The 17,837-nt window shown below is 37.8% G+C and overlaps 2 protein-coding genes across 2 annotated transcripts; both read right to left on the reverse strand.

The window, feature by feature from the left end:
* Positions 1-12,900: 12,900 nt before the first annotated feature.
* LOC124339494 (zinc finger protein 664-like) lies at positions 12,901-14,599 on the reverse strand. Its single transcript, XM_046792883.1, has 3 exons — positions 13,821-14,599; positions 13,385-13,735; positions 12,901-13,313 (listed from the first exon to the last, which is right to left on the reverse strand). Exons 1-3 carry the CDS (start codon positions 14,415-14,417, stop codon positions 13,155-13,157), a joined length of 1,107 nt encoding a protein of 368 aa, XP_046648839.1. The 5' UTR covers positions 14,418-14,599; the 3' UTR covers positions 12,901-13,154.
* LOC124339462 (WD repeat-containing protein 75-like) lies at positions 14,589-17,828 on the reverse strand. Its single transcript, XM_046792880.1, has 11 exons — positions 17,641-17,828; positions 17,381-17,570; positions 17,034-17,317; positions 16,793-16,977; positions 16,568-16,723; positions 16,279-16,499; positions 15,664-16,199; positions 15,414-15,601; positions 15,191-15,351; positions 14,935-15,129; positions 14,589-14,861 (listed from the first exon to the last, which is right to left on the reverse strand). Exons 1-11 carry the CDS (start codon positions 17,763-17,765, stop codon positions 14,616-14,618), a joined length of 2,487 nt encoding a protein of 828 aa, XP_046648836.1. The 5' UTR covers positions 17,766-17,828; the 3' UTR covers positions 14,589-14,615.
* Positions 17,829-17,837: the final 9 nt, after the last annotated feature.

The following is a 17,837-nucleotide window of genomic DNA, read 5'->3' on the forward strand; positions in this document are numbered from 1 at the left end:
AAATAAACAGATAGAAGATTTTATATAGATTTAAAAAAAAATGGTTCGAAACAAATGCCGATTATTTCATTATTGATGTGGTTGTATATTAGTGTAACAAATTAAAAGAGATTTCGTTTGGTTTTAAATATTGCTTTTATTCGGTTTTATTAATTATAGTTTCTACAGTTTGTTTTTTGAACCGGCAAAACGGTTTAACTCATTGTTTACTATTACTATATGTTCGTGTATTTTTGTGGTATAATAGGTCTGCTATATCGAAACCGTTATTTCATTATTGATGTTACTATTTTTGTGCGAGCTATTATTAGGTTTGTACTATATAATATATAATATTAAACCCTTTACTACATGCTTTAAATAATAGGGCTTAAGGTTAATTTCACATCACGATAACACTATTCGTTTTCAAGTAGGAAATCGTCATTTCTGACAGAAACACCAGAAGAGAAAAGAGACAACCAAAAGCTAAGAGAGCGAAAGCTCCCATCAAATTTGCCAAAGACAAGCGCTTTCGTGCTGTCTTGTTCTTGTTATTCTTTTTAATTTCGCTGTGGCAAGGCTTTGTATTCGGTTCAAATCGTTTCTCCCAAAGGGAAATCAGCCCTTTTTCATGTAGTTCCAGTATCCTATAAGGCAATTAAGAGTCAAATAAATGAAGAAGTTATATAGACATGTCATTCGCGTGCATCAATCACGCAGAGGAACGTTTACTACCCTCGATTGAATGTTTCGAGGTGAGGACTTTTTTTCGCCAAACCCCAGCCTGCAGCTCTGTTTGAAGTATCCATGGCTGATATGATGGTCTTGCACTGGTGGTTTTTTTCGTAGTCATCTTTTATGGCAGCTTTCAAAATAGTCACACCCTGCTCATAATAACCACACAATTATATCCTCGCATTTATGACACTATAATAGCAATATTCGGCTATATTATTATTAATTTTAACGCTTAACAAATTTAAGATAATGTGAATGCATTCCAATGTCGTCAATTCAAAAGTAAAGACGCTATATTATAAAGGCAGCAGAAGGCAGAATGAATTCTCAATATAGGTGGTTTCATTTCACATTGTATCGTAATAGAAAACGAAAAAAAAAATAAAAACATTTAAAATTTATTTCTTAGTACGTTGTAATAGACGTGTTGAGCAGGTAACGATTTCACCAGGTCGACACATTGCTGAGTGATGTTACACCTCGACATTGGGTAGGCTCGTAATTTGTCGCCAATCGCTTTGTACAATCCTGTTGTTGCTGTCTGTGCCAAAATTAAAGACCGCGCGTCCACAACTTCTATTATAAGTCATGTACTATACGTAATTACGTTTATAGGGGAGAGGTGGGGCTAGTTAATTGTCAGTGTCATTTTTTGAAAATTGTTTCAATTTTTCCATTATTCATTCTACAGTCCTCATTTTACAACTAAAAATTCCAATTTTCTATAAAATGGTTCCAATTAAAAAAAGATTTCATCTTCTTAACAAATAACGGAAATGTGCAAAAAAAAATTCCAGTCCCCTTTTCCCCTACACAACTTGTAAATTAAGAATATTATTATATCCTGTTACCGAAAATACAACATCAGGTCCTTGTCCTTTGTTGGTAATGACGTGGATGTTGGATGCAGAGGCGGCGTCATCGATGGAGTTGATGAGCGCCGGCTCGCGGTGAGTTGCCGTCACGTAGGAGATGAGAACTCCGTTGTAAACGTTGAGCAGAACAAGAGTCAACAGGCACCAAGACCCAATGACGAGTCGAATTGGCGTGATCTTGCAAGAAATGTATCCACCTGTCAGATAATATAGGTCATATCTCATTATTATGATAATAGCTATATTTCGTATTGAATATGTGTCAATTAATTAAATAACAATAGCCTACATTATTGTTATATCAAAATCAATTTCACCTTGATTCAATAATGTTGAACCGATGTAAAGGAAAATATTTTCCCTCACGCCAACCTGACGTGGCGACCCCTGATGGTGATTCATTTCTTCTATTTTACTTCCGATAGATAGGATTTTGATTTTAAAAATTTGATTGAAGCCTAACACAGTGATAATGATGGCTGCTGAAGCTACAAGTAGCCCCATCCAGACCTTTATTTATGTAAATTTGCGAGATGAATGTGATATAGTCAAGCAGAATCCGTCATTGTATATTATAGTTTTATTTGTTAAAAATGTACCCAAAATTGAAAAGGTTTGATGACGGCGTCCACGTTGTTTTTAATATTTTCGGGGAGCGGAATGAGAAATGCCATCTGCGTGTAAAACCATGGATGGACCATTTCTAAACTACGCAGCCGTTCAGACGTTTGAAACATTGAGGACATAATCAAGTCGCACTCCTATACAATACATTTGTGTTGCGTTTATGTGATATGGTAATAATTGCATGTACAATTATTAATATTAGCCTAATGTAATATCAATGCAATTCGGTTCATACTCCTCTCAACGCATAGCTAACAAGTCCTGGGAATTTAGGTCCTCCACCATCAAGGGTAGTAACATTGGCTTCAAGGATGGAATACCTTTTTCAATGTTAATTTTAAAAAATCAGCACACTTATACCAAATACGTATTTACTTCAGTAATTCTTGCTATCAACTGTTGATGGGTATCAGTTGATGGTAGGTATACAGTATTAGAAAATATTAGGTACTTAAATTTGTATCGACGAGAAAGCCAGTCGAGCATCAGAGGTGAAACGCCTTCCAGTCCGATCTGGTGACCGGTAGAATTTCTCAGGATCTTCACCGACACGGAAAACTTTTCAAATGTAATCAGAAATTGTTTTTTTTCAATCTTTTTTTGAATTTGTAACTTTTGTATTATAATTTTAAAAAGAAATATAAAAGTGCCATATTGTGCGATGTTTAGCACTTTTACCTCAGATGCCATAACGACAAGGTGATGGTCTTTCTTGGCTGAAGTGCTGGCATCCGAGATCACCGTCGCAAAATTGTAGCTTACCGACGATGCGGTAACAATTGCCACCAACAGCATCCAAGTTATTTTCATGATTCCAATTTCAATAGTATTATTTACTCTGGGAATTATCAAAAGATACTAGTAATAAGAAATCGACAAAGTTTAATTATCTCAAGGTAGTTGAGTTTTATACTTACGATTTCTTGAATCATGCCTCACTATAACCAATATACCCATCAGCCAGCACGAATTAGCCTACTTATGAAGCGATTAAAGGAATCACCTTTAACCAGCAACGAGAGTATTTGACCTTACTCAGTCGTAGCCAGCACAACTTTTGAAGCGACATTTGAAGTTTATATTGGATCTTATTGGGGAATCTTTTGGGGGTTGCACTATCTTTTGAAAAAACTTGACAATGCAGCAGAAGTAAATGTCAAAGCGTGATTGGCAACGACTTATTTTGCTTCTCAAGCATGAAAAGTTGAAACTGATTTACCATTCAGTCAAACAAAAACTCTGAAAAGCAAAATGCACTTTATATCCAATTGAACAACCGACAAATTTGTATTTTTTTTCCAGAAGAAAATCTCATTTTTCCTACTTTTTCACATAATTATTTTTTTACCGAATTTGTTGATTGAATATGGACTGACATTGGACGGTGGTTGTGCTCATTCCCATCAGCATCCACCACCGGCTGGTTTCCATCATCATCATGTAATTCTTCACGATGTGCGTGCTTCTCATTCCAGAATTTTCCGTGGTCAGCTGTGAAGTCATTATTGATCAAAACTTCAGCTGACGAATTTTCCCTTTCCGCGTGCTGTAAGCCCTAACTATTTTCACGATCGCAAATCGCAATAAACTTGATGCGTGCTGGGTCAACGGTTATCATTTGAGATTTCAAGCATTTCGTGCTTTTTGTTAAATGAACCACCCTCTATTAAATGAAGATTTTATGTAAGAAAAATAATACTGGTTCCAAAAATATATAGAACATTATAGTTGATATAGTAAGATAACAAATTTAAGGAGATTTCGTTTTGTTTTAAATTGCTATATTCTTCGTTCTTGTTTGCTTTTTTGGTTTGATTATATATTATATAGATTGCGCAAGATTAATATTTCCTTCCAGCAAGAAGATTAATGTTCCAGCAATGTACGCATATGTATATTACTATTTTCGTGTATTGTATTAATATAGCCAATAGGCTATCGAAACTATGCTGCTGTTATTGATTTATATATAGGTTTAAATCCCTACTTTGATGATGTGCGAGTTAATTACTACATCATTTGGTATAATATATGCTCGACAACGACGAACAAAGACGAATTTCACACCACGATAACAACATTCGCCTTCCAGTGGGAAATTGCCATTTCTGCCAGAAAAATCAAAAGGGAAAGTAGATATCCGACGGCTAAGACAGCAAAAGCCCCCATCAAATTGGTCAACGACAGGCGCTGCCGTGTTTCATCGGTCTTTCCCTTCCTGTCCTTTATATGTTCACTGTAGCAAGGCTTTGTATTCGGCTCGAATTGTTTCATCCATAGGGAAATCAGCCCGAATTCATTTAGTTCCGATATCCTGTCGAAAAAGACGGCAAGATTCAAATATTCAAATAAATTTTAAAAAAATTATGCATCGTTAGGAATTTGTCATCCGTGAAATCAGTTGAACGATTACCCTCGATTAAAATGTTCGAGGTAAGGACTTTTTTTTGCCAAACCCCAGCCTCCAGCTCTGCTTGAAGCATCAACCGCTGTTATGGTGATCTTGCATTGACGAGTTTTCTTGTAGTCATCTTTTATGGCAGCTTTCAAAACAGTCACAACCTGCATGTGCTCATCATACAACCACACATTTTACACTGAGGCTTATGAATAATAAGAAATATGCATTAATATAATGACGTCAATTCAAAGAGTAAAGCTATGGTATAAAGCAGCAATATAGGCAGCATGCATTAACAATATTCGCGGTTTCAATTCACACTGTATATAGGCGTCAAAATAATAATAAAAAAGGCTATTATATGCATTTCTCACGCCGAAATAGACGTGTTGCTTAGGTAACGATTTCACCAGGTCGACACATTGCTGAGTAGTATTGCACCTCGACATTGGGTAGGCTCGTAATTTGTCGCCCATCGCTTTGAACACTCCTGTTGTTGCTGTCTGTTAAACCCGAAATTTATAAGACCGCGCATAAATTATATATTAAGCCGTACAACTTAGGCCTATAACTGGGATAATCAGGAATATGAATCTTATTAATATTACGGAAAATAACATGTCAATTCCTTGTCCTTTGTTGACAAGGACGCGGATGTTGGAAGCGGAGGCGGCGTCTTCCATAGATTTGATAAGCGCCGGTTCGCGATGAGTTGCCGTCACGTAGGAGATGAGAACTCCGTTGTAGACGTTGAGCAGAACAAGAGTCAACAGGCACCAAGACCCAATGACGAGTCGAATTGGCGTGATCTTGCAAGAAATGTATCCACCTGTCAGATATATTCTGCCTTAGTTTTGTTTCGTAGTGAAAAATGTCTACGTAATATAATTAATCGTTCTATAGCAATTAATTGTTAACAAAATACATTTTACCTTGATTCAATAATGTTGTAAGGATGTAAGTGAAGATATTTTCCGTCACGCCAACCTGATGCTGCAATCGCTGATTATTCGTTTCTTCGTTTTGATTTCAGATGGATAGGATTTTGATTTTAAGAATTCGATTGAAGCCTAACACAGTGATGATGATCGCTATTGAAGCTACAAGTAGCCCCATCCAAACCTTTGATTATTAACATTTTTCGAGATGAAAATCAAAATCCCATATAGTCTGATGATCCCGTTATAGTAACATATGTAGGCTATATAATGTTAAAAACGTACCCAAAATTGAAAAGGTTTGATGACGGCGTCCACATTGTTTTTAATAACTTCGGGGATCGGAATGAGAAATGCACCCGGCATGTACAGCCAGGGATGGACCATTTCTAAACTGCGCAGCCGTTCAGATGTTTGAAACATTGCAGTCATTATCAAGTCGCACTCCTATATATACATTTGTGTTGTGTGTTAATATAATTTTTGGACAATATTTACATGTAAAATTTATTAGATTCCATTGGCAAAATTGTCATGCAACAATAAAATCAATTCAATTCATACTCCTCTTAATGCATAGCTAATGAGTCCTGGGAATTTAGGTCCTGCATCTTCCAGGCTAGTAACATTAGCTTCAAGGATGGAATACCTTTTTCAATGTCAATTTTTAGTTTTACATATTTATGGATTTATACTTCATTGATTCATTGTCTATTGGATATAGCTATTAGAAAAATATTAGGTACTGAAATTTGTATCGCCGGGAGAGCCAGTCGAGCATCAGAGGTGAAACGCCTTCCAGTCCTATCTGGTGACCAGTTGAATTTCTCAGGATCTTCACTGACACGGGAAACTTTTAAAATGTACAGAAATTTATTTTATTTTTTAAATATAAACTTTTCTGTATAGGGCTCTTTGGGATCTCTTTTAATTAGCCGATTTATCTGGCAACGCAGCATGGCTCTAGACTTATTTAGAACAATAATGTAGGCCTAATGTCAAAAATTTTTGCTTCTGAATCCAAACTGAAACTGAATCCAAACATTTGCAACTGCACTTGATAGTAGTAATCATGTGCTTTGTTCATGTGGTACTCCTTTTTTTCCTCATCATAACACGCAAAAATTTTTGACATTACATTATTGTTCTAAATAAGTCTAGAGCCATGCTGCGTTGCCAGATAAATCGGCTAAATAAAAGAGATCCCAAAGAGCCCTATACTAATAATATTATAAAATATTGAAAATAAGTTTTTTTAAATAAATACTGCTATACTGCAATCTAAGCGCTTTTTATTTTACCTCAGATGCCATAACGACGAGGTGATGGTTTTTCTTGATTGAAATGGCGTCCGGTATCACTGTTGCGAAAGTGTAGCATACCGACGATGCGGTAGCAATTGCCATGAACAGCATCCAAATTAACTTCATAATTTCTATTGCACAAATTAGGCTATATGTGGTACTTTGGAAATTTTAAAAAAATATATTCAAATTAGAAATCGACACAGTTTAATTATCTCATAAGGTACGGTAGTTGAGTTATATACTTACGATTTGCTGAATCACGAGTCGATACCCGTTCGTCTACTGACAACAAGAGCCCTTTTCCAACCACTATAAAGCGATGAAAAAAATCAACTTCTGATGAAGTTTATAGGACTCTTATAGGGGTTGTACCGTTCTTTCTAAGATGAAGCTTGACAATGCAGCAGCAGTAAATGTCAAAGCGTGATTGGCAACGGATTTTTGCTTCTCAAACATGACAAGTTGAAACTACTGATTTACCATTCAGTCAAACAAAAACTGTGAAAAAGACAAAACGCACTTTCTCCGATGTAGCCTAACAACCAAACAAAATAGCAGTATTTGTTCCAGAAAAAACATTATTTCCCCTTTTTCGCTTTTTTTCACATCATTATTTTTTCAATGAATTTGTTTATGGAGACTCTTCTCGTGCCGCAGATTTTTTCGTTCCCTCAAATATAAGTTATGTATGTATCACGTACTAGTTTTCTTCGTATGGGTTCGTATATGCAGACATCGGTAGAAGCTCTTCAAAATGCAATATCATCATATGCTTCATGTGATATGCCAGCAGCATATTCACGCAATTATATAGGCCTACCTCCATTTGTTTTCATTCTCATATAATATCGTCAGCATGTACTAGTTTTCTTCCTATTGGTTCGTATATGCAGACATCGGTAGAAGCTCTTCAAAATAATGCAATATCATCATATGCTTCATGTGATATGCTAGCAGCATTCACGCAATTATACCTCCAAGCATTTGTTTTCATTCCCATCAGCATTACCGGCTGTTTTTTCCATCATGCAATATTTCACAATGCTAGCGTGCTTCTTTTCGCTGGCATTTCTCCTCATTTCCTTTGCTTTCCGTGTATATTTTCACAATTGCATTCAACTCGATGGGTGGGTCGACATCAGTCATTTTTCTCAGGTTTTCTTTTTCAATTTTTTTTTTCTTTTTTTCTTTAATCATCGTCAGATCAAAGATTATATAGGTAGAAATAGTGGTTCGAAAAATATCGAATTATTGTTTATTAGCAGCATATAGGCTAACAATATAAACTTTAAAGATATTTTGTTTTTATTCGTTCTTGTTTGCTTTCATTGGTTTAATTGTATTATGTTGTGCAAGATTTTTTTTTCTCTCCGGTAAGAGGTTGAACTCATTAATGACTATTTCTTGTAATATTGTAATATAGTCACACATTTGATATATTGTATGTATACTGGAATACCCTCCTCAAAATCAAAATCAATGTGCTGTTATTGTATGATTTAGGTTTAAACGGGTATAAATGGCAACCTTTTGATGTGCGAGTTAATTATACTGTGTAATAGCTACTACTACACCACTTGCTATGCTTTATAAACAAAGACGAATTTCACACCACGATAGGGTTATTGATTTTCAAGTGGAAAATTGCCATTTCTGCCAGAAAAACCAGAAGAGAAAAGAGACACCCGAAAGCTAAGACAGCAAATGCCCCCATCAAATTATCCAAAGACAAGCGCTGCAGCTGCCGTTGTTGCTTGTTCTTGTTGTCGTTATTATCTGTTTTATCTCCACTGCTGTAGCAAGGCTTTGTATTCGGCTCAAACTGTTTCTCCCAATAAGGAATCAACCCGCTTGCATGTAATTCCAGTGTCCTAATCAACAAATGAATAGCAATATTAGTGAAATAAATTAAGAAGATTCAAAAAACAAAAAAAACAACAACTGGACCAGTTGATTCAACTAAAAACGGTCGTCTTTATTACCCTCGATTAAATTTTTCGAGGTGACGAGTTTTTTTCGCTAAACCCCAACCCGCAGCATTGTTTGAAGTATCCCCTGCTGCTATGGTGATCTTGCACTGACGGCTTTGCAGGTAATCATTTTCAATGGCAGTTCTCAAAGCTGGCATAGCCTAGAATATTCAGAACAATTGTCAGCACTTCAAACAACAGGATACACCAAAATAAAGTCGAAAGTAGCTTTACTGAGGCAATATAATACAGTTAAGGCCAAAAGAACACAATGGGGCTGATGGTAAAACTCTAAAAATTCCAAAATGAGCTGAAAATATCCCATAAAATTAATTGCGTAATTTTTATATGGTTGAAATTCTTTATTCAAACTTCAATTTAAGTCGTGATTTATTGCTGCTGTAGTCTACTATAGTTGGGTTCAATATGAAACAGGGAATAGATTGAATATAATAGAAATGGATTTCTCACGCTGAAATAAACGTGTTTATGGGGTAACGATTTCACCAGGTCGACACATTGCTGAATGGTATTGCACCTCGACATTGGGTAGGCTCTTAGTTTATCGCCCAGCATTTTGTACAATCCTGTTGTTGCCATCTGAGCAGAAAAATGTATAGAAATGAAAAAGCCGTATGACCACGCGTACATAACTGATTATATGCAACAGGAAAATTAATTAAAGGCCTACTCCTATTACCGAAATGACAGTATCGGGGCCTTGGCCTTTGATGACAATGATGTGGATGTTGGGATTAGCGGCGACGTCCTCGATGGAGTTGATGAGCGCCGGCTCGCGGTGAGTTGCTGTCACGTAGGAGATGAGAACTCCGTTGTAAACGTTGAGCAGCACAAGAGTCAACAGGCACCAAGACCCAATGACGAGTCGAATTGGCGTGATCTTGCAAGAAATGTATCCACCTGTCAGATAATATTTAGATCATTCTACCTCAGTGTTGCTGACTTATTATACATGTCCTCTTGCAATAGAGGGATTATAAGCCAGTGTCATCAAAATCAATTTCACCTTGATTCAGTAATGTTGTAATGATGTAAGAGAAGATATTTTCCCTCACGCCAAACTGATTCAACCGCTGATTAGGCCCATTGATTATTGTTTCGTCGCTCTCTTTTTTTCTGCTCGTCCAAATTTTCATTTTCAAAATTCGATTGAAGCCTAAGACAGTGGTAACGATCGACACTGAAGCTACAAGCAGCCCCATCCAGACCTTGAAATCGAGCAATTTATTTATGTCGTATACGACATAAATGTTAAATGAAATTTTAGTCATCGAATAACCCTCTTCTGTATTTTCTATAGCTATTTCTCAAAACGAACCCAAAATTGAAAAGGTTTGACGACGGCACTGACGTAGTTCTTGGTATATTCGGGATACGGTATGAGAAAGGCAATCTGCGAATGCAACCACGGATGGACCAGTTCCAAACTGCGCAGCCGTTCGAACGATAGACCCATTGCACTGATTATCAAGTCGCACTCCTAGATTTGTGTTATAATGATATCTCGTGTTTGTGAGGGAAAGATGTTTGCTGGACAATAATTATACATGTACATTTGCTAATATTATACGCTGCAGTGCTTTATAGCTACATCAGCAATTTGATTTATTACATGTAATACATCACGGATTTTATACCCCTCTTTTTGCGTAGCTGATTAGTCCTGGATATTTAGGTCCTCTATCTTCCAGGCTAGTAACATTAACTTTAAGAATTGAATACCTTATTCACCAATAATAAAACAGAAATTATTGCATATTACACCTGGCCTAATTGCCTATATACTGGGCATAAGTGTAGAAAAACATTACTGAAATTTGTATCGACGGGAGAGCCAGTCGAGCATCAGAGGTGAAACGCCTTCCAGTCCGATCCGGTGACCGGTGGAATTTCTCAGGATCTTCACTGATCCAGGATACTTATGCAAATGTACCAGAGAAATTATTGCAATATTAAATTTTCTACTGATAGAAAAACATGGGCCTTTCTTCATAAAAAGAGCCACTAACCCTTTTTTTTTACCTCTGATGCCACAACGATGAGGTGATCTCTTGCGATTGGAATTTTATCCGGGTCTCCAATTGGCAAATCGGTGGACGAAGCGATAGCCATCGCCCAAAACAACAGCATCCAAGTCAATTTCATGATTTCCATTTCTTTATAATTATAACAATTATTAATAAGGCAGTAAAAATTAAGGAGTTGCCTCATGATGACTATGTTACTTACGATTTCCTCAGGCGCGTCTTTATTGTATATTTTGTTTTACATATAACATCAAGAGTCCTCTTTTCAGTCGCGATCACTCCATCACTGAAACGACTTCAAATTTGCCAAGCTTTTATCAGCACCAGTTATACAGAAAGCGCAGCAACGCGACATCTGCAAGTGTTCACTCGGCTATTGGAATTGTTTCGTGTATACAGCCTAAAAGTCAAAATGCCATGTAAAAAGAGATGAAAGATGAAATCGAATCACATCACCTGCTGTCAAGTTTTTGGGTTATTGACTTATTGTTGGTTCCCATCATTGCACCATTAATCATGTTCTTCGCATAATAACTTTTTTATTGAATGACTTCGTGGACTGATCGATTTCGTACAACAAATCGCAGGCTAATATTCTATAGGTTTCGCTGTGCTGTATATCACGATTTTCGTGATATGTCGGTCGCATCTGAAATCATTTAAAAAAATACCTTTTCATTCTGAAAGAGCTGGATAAAAAGCTCTATCCTTTTCTAATATGAACTGCTGTTATTTCATTCTAAGTTTAAGTCATTCTTTGTGCGAGTCAAATAATTACTTTACTACATCATTTGCTGTGCCTTTAAACAAAGATAAATTTCAATATTTCACTTCATGATAACACTAATCGTTTTCAAATGGGAAAATGCCATTTCTAACAGAAAAATTCTAAAATAAAATTAATACTTTATTACTTAGAAATTTTTTATTCACCCAACATCCTTGAACTGATTTATTTCCACACAACAAAATCGAAAGAAAAATATTTTTAGCGCCGTCAAATCAGGATGTACTATTAATCTTTAGTACGCAGGCAAATCGATAGAAACTCTGCGGTGCCATGTCGTTGCGCTTCACGTGCTGCCAGCATCCGCCAACAGCTCCCGTAGCGTTCATTCCCACCGGCTGGTTATCCATGATGTAATCCTTGACGATGTGCCTCTCTTGCCAGAACTTTTCGTGGGCACTGAAAGCGTTGATCAGACCTTCTCCTCTAACTGCGCACTCCCGGATTTCTGTTAACTCTCCTTTGGCGTTGGGTTCCGGCCAGCTGACGATCAACCTGGGCTTACTTTCAATCCGCCTGGCCAGGACGAACGCCGAAGTCCACAGTTGGAACGCCGGGTAATCGGTGGTGCTCCAGAAATTGAGAGACGCGTACAAATCGAATTGGTCCTCTTGCTCTTGGCTATTGAAGTGGAGGAGGGAGGCATTCTCTCGCGATGTGCACACCCGCTCCGCCTTGATGAACGGCACCTTCTCGTTGAAAAACTCGTGTCGATAGCCGGGCCAAATGCCGTGATTGACCACCCGGAACGGTGTCGGTTCGACTTCCACGGCCGCCATTCTTTCCACGACACGATAGGTGCTGACGATGGTGACGGCCACTATGCTAGCAATAACGATGCAAAGGAAAAAGATTCCGCTACCGATGCAAATGTCCTTAAGTAAAAGGACGGCTGGATCTTCTTCGTAAGTTTCTTCATCATCTTCGTCGTCTATTTTAACGTTGGTTTGTTCTTTGCTCTGAGGCTTCTGCTGTCTAGCTTTATTAGCGAAAGGCTGGTTGACACCTCTAGAAGATTTCATTTTGGTCGATCGAAATCCTTGCAACACCTGGCGTCATACGTAGAGCTGCAGTTCACTTTATATAACCGGAGCAGAGTACTTCTTGACACGCACAACGAGTTTTCGCCACTTTTTCGCCTTTCCTAATTTTATTTTCGAACTTTCATGAATTAAATTTTGTGATATCGCTAAACAACATTTTAAAAAATAATGTTCAAGCATTTTCTTTGCATTAATCGACATATTTTATTATTTTTACCTCAATTACAACCATCGCTCCGTAAAAGTACCCATGTGCTGAAGACTTTGTTTTGACAACAGATGGGGTATAACTATGAAAATGATTTAATGAGCTACAGGAAAACGGCACTTGAAATTAACTAATATCCAAATAACACAACGTTTGACGTTGATTGGCTTCTAAGGTAGCGGAGTATTAATGTGAATTAACGAAGCAGAAAAGGGAATGTGATTTCACTTTCACACCGCTAACGGTAGAGCCTTCTCTGAATTTTCACTTTCGTGTGCCGAAGTGACATGCAGATTGAGCTGCTCTTTTCTAATTGTGCGAAAACTGCAAATCGGACATGAAAAAATGAGTTCGTCGCTCAATCCCGGATGTTTGTTTCTCAGATGCGCCTACAATATAAAAATTGAACATGATCTAGATATTCCTGACGTAAAAATAAGATGAAATTAGTGTTATTTACTTTGTAGGTTGACGACTGAATTGAAGCGTAAGGACAATGTGGACACTTGTACTGCTTCTCTCCCGTATGCTTCATTCTGTGACGTCGAAGGGAATTGTGATCAGCCGTCCGATAAGCACAGCTGTCGCATGCGAACGGCTTCTCGTTCGTGTGCTGCCGTAAATGAATTCGTAGATTCGACTGCGACGTTGTGTTGTAGCCGCAGTAGCTGCAGAGGTGAGATCGCATTTTGAGATGGACTGCGTTACGGTGGGCACGCAACAACCTGCTGCTGCTTAAGATTTGTCCACAGTCTGGGCATTTGTTCTTTAGCTGTTGTTCACTCGACCCTTTGTTGAGTGAATGTAGTTCCTGTCATATAAAAGAAACAGTGTACAAGTTGTCATTCTGTGTCAAAATAATCAAACTTCAATTATACTAAAAAAAAAGTACTTACTTTGTGGTTTCGAAGTTGCTTCATATTTTTGAAACCCTTGCCACACTCATCACACAGACAAGTTCGCTGATCACTGTGAGTCTTGACGTGAAACTTGAGCAGTTCTTTCTTCCCTGTTCTGTACCCACACAGATGACAACTTAACAATTCAAGATTTACCGAGTGACTCTTCCATAAATGCATGACCATCACTTTCCAAGAAGATTTCGTCTCATCACATTCTGGACACTTGAAGCTGCTCTCGTAATGACATTTGGCATGATACTGTGCATTGCATTCCTCCTCCAGTCGGACACTACAACCAGGTATATTACATGTAAATCCTTTTGGTGAAGCAGTTGAACTACCGAATACAGCATCTCCAGTATTGACAACAGTTTCATTATCACTGATTTGATTTAGCTCTTCATCACATTCGTCTAACAGAAAATCTGACGATTCAGTTGTTACCTCCTCCGAAATGTTGGCAATGCCAATTTGATGTTCCTTTTTTAAATGTTCTGCAACTACGTGTTTTAATTGACTAACAAATTCGCAATTGGGACATTTGTAACAAAATACTTGTTCGAATTCTATCGCGCTGTCTAAAGTTTCCATTTCTATCGCTTAATACAAGTAACTTTTCTTCAATGTTGTTGTTTATGACTTATCAGTGACACCTGTCGGCAGTATGTAGAATTGGATTTGAATAAAAAGAAACCTTTCGGAAATATTTCGATAAGGGCGTAATTGGCGGATTGCATACATCAAAAACAAATAAAGCCAAGAGACAGTTTTAAAATGTGTCAAATTATTTCAGTTCTTAGTTATCCATTGGCAATCCAATGTCAATAATTTTTGTTGAGTCGCTTCTTCCTTCAATGCCGGCATCTTTGACTCGATATGCCCGTTCATGAGCGTAGGCAAGTCATTCGTTGCACCATTCTCGGAGTCAGCTTTCACGGTCATCAATTTGGGGTCATGCTTAATCATGAGGTCAATCATGAAGGAATTGCAAATTCTAGACATTGGAGGTAAGGTGGAAGTTGACGTCTCCAATAGCTAAATAGACCAAATGGAAGAATCAGTTAATCAAGTAAATGTATACACAACTGATGATGAGAAATGTAGTTACCGATTGAACTGATTTATATCCCTTGATGCCGTTAGTTTGATGGATGACCGGAACTATCTGCTTGGCTGCCGAGATCTGCTTCTGTGCTTTGATGGCTGAGAAAGGAGTCCAAGGTAAACTGTCAATGTGAGAAATTGGGGTAGTCAACTTCTCGTCAAAACCACAGACGGAATTGTCATCCACACTGTAAAATTCCTATAATCAAAGAAATTCGTTAATACGGTGATGGTTCACATAGTAAATCTTTTAATCTTACTTGTTGATCATCAACAATCAAAAGCCGTGAATTTACTAGCCATTCTGGGCTGTTTGCCAGAGGATTCGGTCGGGGAACAAAAAGAGCCGCAATAGGTTCTGAACTCTTCACGTTCGTTATAGTATGTACCGGTTTCGAACTCGAAGGTGCGAACACGAACACTATGAACACAATGAAAGATAAGCATTCGAATTTCATTAATTGATTTGCACGGGAAAAGTACCTTCACTGTTTTGCAAGACCACTGCCATATAGCTGGACTTGGGATCAGGCACCAAACACCTGATAGGGCTACGCAATTTCCCTACTTTCCAAACTAGTCCTTTACTAATTACATCCCATGCGAAGAGGGATGATTTTGAAGCACAAACGAGATAGCGAAAGCATTGATCTCTTCCGAATTCCATCAGCCTAGAATAACCAAACTGTTAGTAAAACACTAGCCATTATCGTTTTGGGTTTTGAAAACTTACTCAATAGATTCTTCAATAAGGTTATGGCTTAAAGTCGTGTTGAGGTTGATGGTCATTGGATCCCATAAAGTAACAGTGTCTTGAAAAGCAATGGCCAGTAACGAGCCGTCTTCCGAAAAGGATGCAGCGGTTGGCATCATTTTACGGAAGTCTCCTGCAACGTCGCAAGTCCACGATTCCTTCTGACGGTAAATGTCCGTGTCGTCGACTAACCGCCAAATTTTAAATTTAAGATCGCGGCCGATAGATACGAGGCAAGGGTACTCTGTGCCCAGCAGTCCCGGTTGGAAGGCCAGGGAGGTGATCCGATCGTGGTGTGGCATAGTTACGTCCGTGTTGAGTTCGTAGTTGGCTTGCACAGCGTCGTATCGCCAAAACTTTAAGTTCATGTCATGATAGCCTGCAGACATGTTCGACCAAACTTCCAGTGTTGCTAACCACTCACCTGTGGGTGACACAGCAACTCGCAACACTTCGGCGTTACCGATGATGGTGTTTCGTTCGTCAGTCAGAACGTTGCGATTGGCAATGTCCATCTAGAAAACAAATTACAAGAAATTTGTTTCAATAATGAACATTTTGTGATCGAACTTATGTGTGGAAAAATTGTCTTACATTGAAAATCATGGAACCTCTCAGAGGATCAAAAAGCTGGAGGAATCCAGCTTGTGCATTGAAGAAAATTCCTTGGGTTCGTGGATCAAAAACCAAACCAGTAGGCATCACCGATTCTTTCTTTGATTCACCATCTTCAAGACCACGGATCGGATCGTGTTTGATTAACCCACCAAAAATGGCCTGATTGATTTTGTTGGTCGAATCAATTATACGTATAGCTATGGGGGGGGGATAAAATTCTATCATTTAAACCTTTTTTGTTCCTTATTAAAAGTTTGATCATTACCATTGTCGGAATGAGATGTGGCGACGCAGATGTTATCAGGAGCGTTCACAATGAATTTGATTGTTGAGCCCATACGTGGAAGAAACTGTCTGTGTTTGCCTTCAAGTCGCCACTTGACCATTACTTTCTCAGATCCTCCACTGTAAAGGTATTCACCTAAATTTAAATTTAAAAATAGTACATAATTAAGACACAGTCATGCAGAACCTCTTAAAAGCAACAAACCTTCACTAGAAAAACAGACCGAGGAAACAGCAAGTGTGTGCCAATGGTACACAGTCTTCACTGGTCTGATCTGATTAACAAAGTCATGCCAAAGAAGAATACGGCCGGAGATATCTCCTGTGGCCATTATAAGTTTTTCCTTGTGCAAAGCAATACAAGTGAACTTTCTCTTGTCTGTCATGTGCCTATTTCAAAATATTTGATAAGTTAAAATTCAAAATTATATAAATATATAGCTTACTTTTTCTCAGCTCCACTATTCATGTCTTTGACCAACACACCATTACATTGGTAATTCAAGGCCCCTATAACCAGTGATCCATTTCCTTGATCACAGCCAAATGCAACAGACTGTGGTTCTTTTCTAATATCTTCAGAGAATATTTCCCTTTCACTTGTGCTATTGACAATCCAAAGAGAGGAACCGTTGGCATTTTTTGCTGGAGTTGATAACAGAAACATGCCATTTCCTGGATAGTAAAAAGCACAGAATTTTTTCATGCCATCAACTGCAACTGAAGTTTTCTGCAAAAAAGAATGGAAAATTAAGAAAACCAAACTTGAGAGGGGAAAAATTTACTGGACAACCTTCAGTAGTTTTCCGTCTTTTATATCCCATTCAATAACGTCTCCAGAGATGTCACACGAGTAGAGAACATTCTCCTCTTTGATACCCAAACCAATGATATCAAAACTATGTTTTTTTAAACAATGCACTTTATCTCCCGATTGGATGCTGTAAATTCCTACTTGGCGGCCAGACGCGATGCATAAATACCTGTCAAGCGAATAGAAGCACAAACAAAATAATTCCTAAACATTTTGATTGTTTGAAAAAATAACTATACCTTGAATCGTCGGTAAAAACCGGAGGTTGTTTAACAATGTCGGGTGCATCTTCTTGTTTTTTAACAACAATATTGTCTGTATTAGTTTTAGCTTTATCCGGACCACGTGTTTTCTTATTCGCCATTTTCACTATTTTAAAGCCGAAAAGAACAAGACAGAAAATTGTTCGTCTGCTATGGCAATGGTTGCCACTCTG

Source organism: Daphnia pulicaria, chromosome 1, assembly GCF_021234035.1.
Source record: "Daphnia pulicaria isolate SC F1-1A chromosome 1, SC_F0-13Bv2, whole genome shotgun sequence".
NCBI lineage: Eukaryota > Metazoa > Arthropoda > Branchiopoda > Diplostraca > Daphniidae > Daphnia > Daphnia pulicaria.

What these genes read in the sequence shown, in the direction of transcription:
- LOC124339494 (XM_046792883.1), bottom strand. Translation starts at nt 14,417, where the DNA reads ATGGAAACTTTAGACAGCGCGATAGAATTCGAACAAGTATTTTGTTAC. An exon ending in AGCAACTTCGAAACCACAAA is followed by an intron (nt 13,736 to 13,820) that starts GTAAGTACTTTT and finishes TTTATATGACAG; the next exon opens with GAACTACATTCACTCAACAA. An exon ending in TTCAGTCGTCAACCTACAAA is followed by an intron (nt 13,314 to 13,384) that starts GTAAATAACACT and finishes TTTATATTGTAG; the next exon opens with GCGCATCTGAGAAACAAACA.
- LOC124339462 (XM_046792880.1), bottom strand. Translation starts at nt 17,765, where the DNA reads ATGGCGAATAAGAAAACACGTGGTCCGGATAAAGCTAAAACTAATACA. An exon ending in AATAGTGGAGCTGAGAAAAA is followed by an intron (nt 16,978 to 17,033) that starts GTAAGCTATATA and finishes ATTTTGAAATAG; the next exon opens with GCACATGACAGACAAGAGAA. An exon ending in TGATTGTTGATGATCAACAA is followed by an intron (nt 15,130 to 15,190) that starts GTAAGATTAAAA and finishes CTTTGATTATAG; the next exon opens with GAATTTTACAGTGTGGATGA.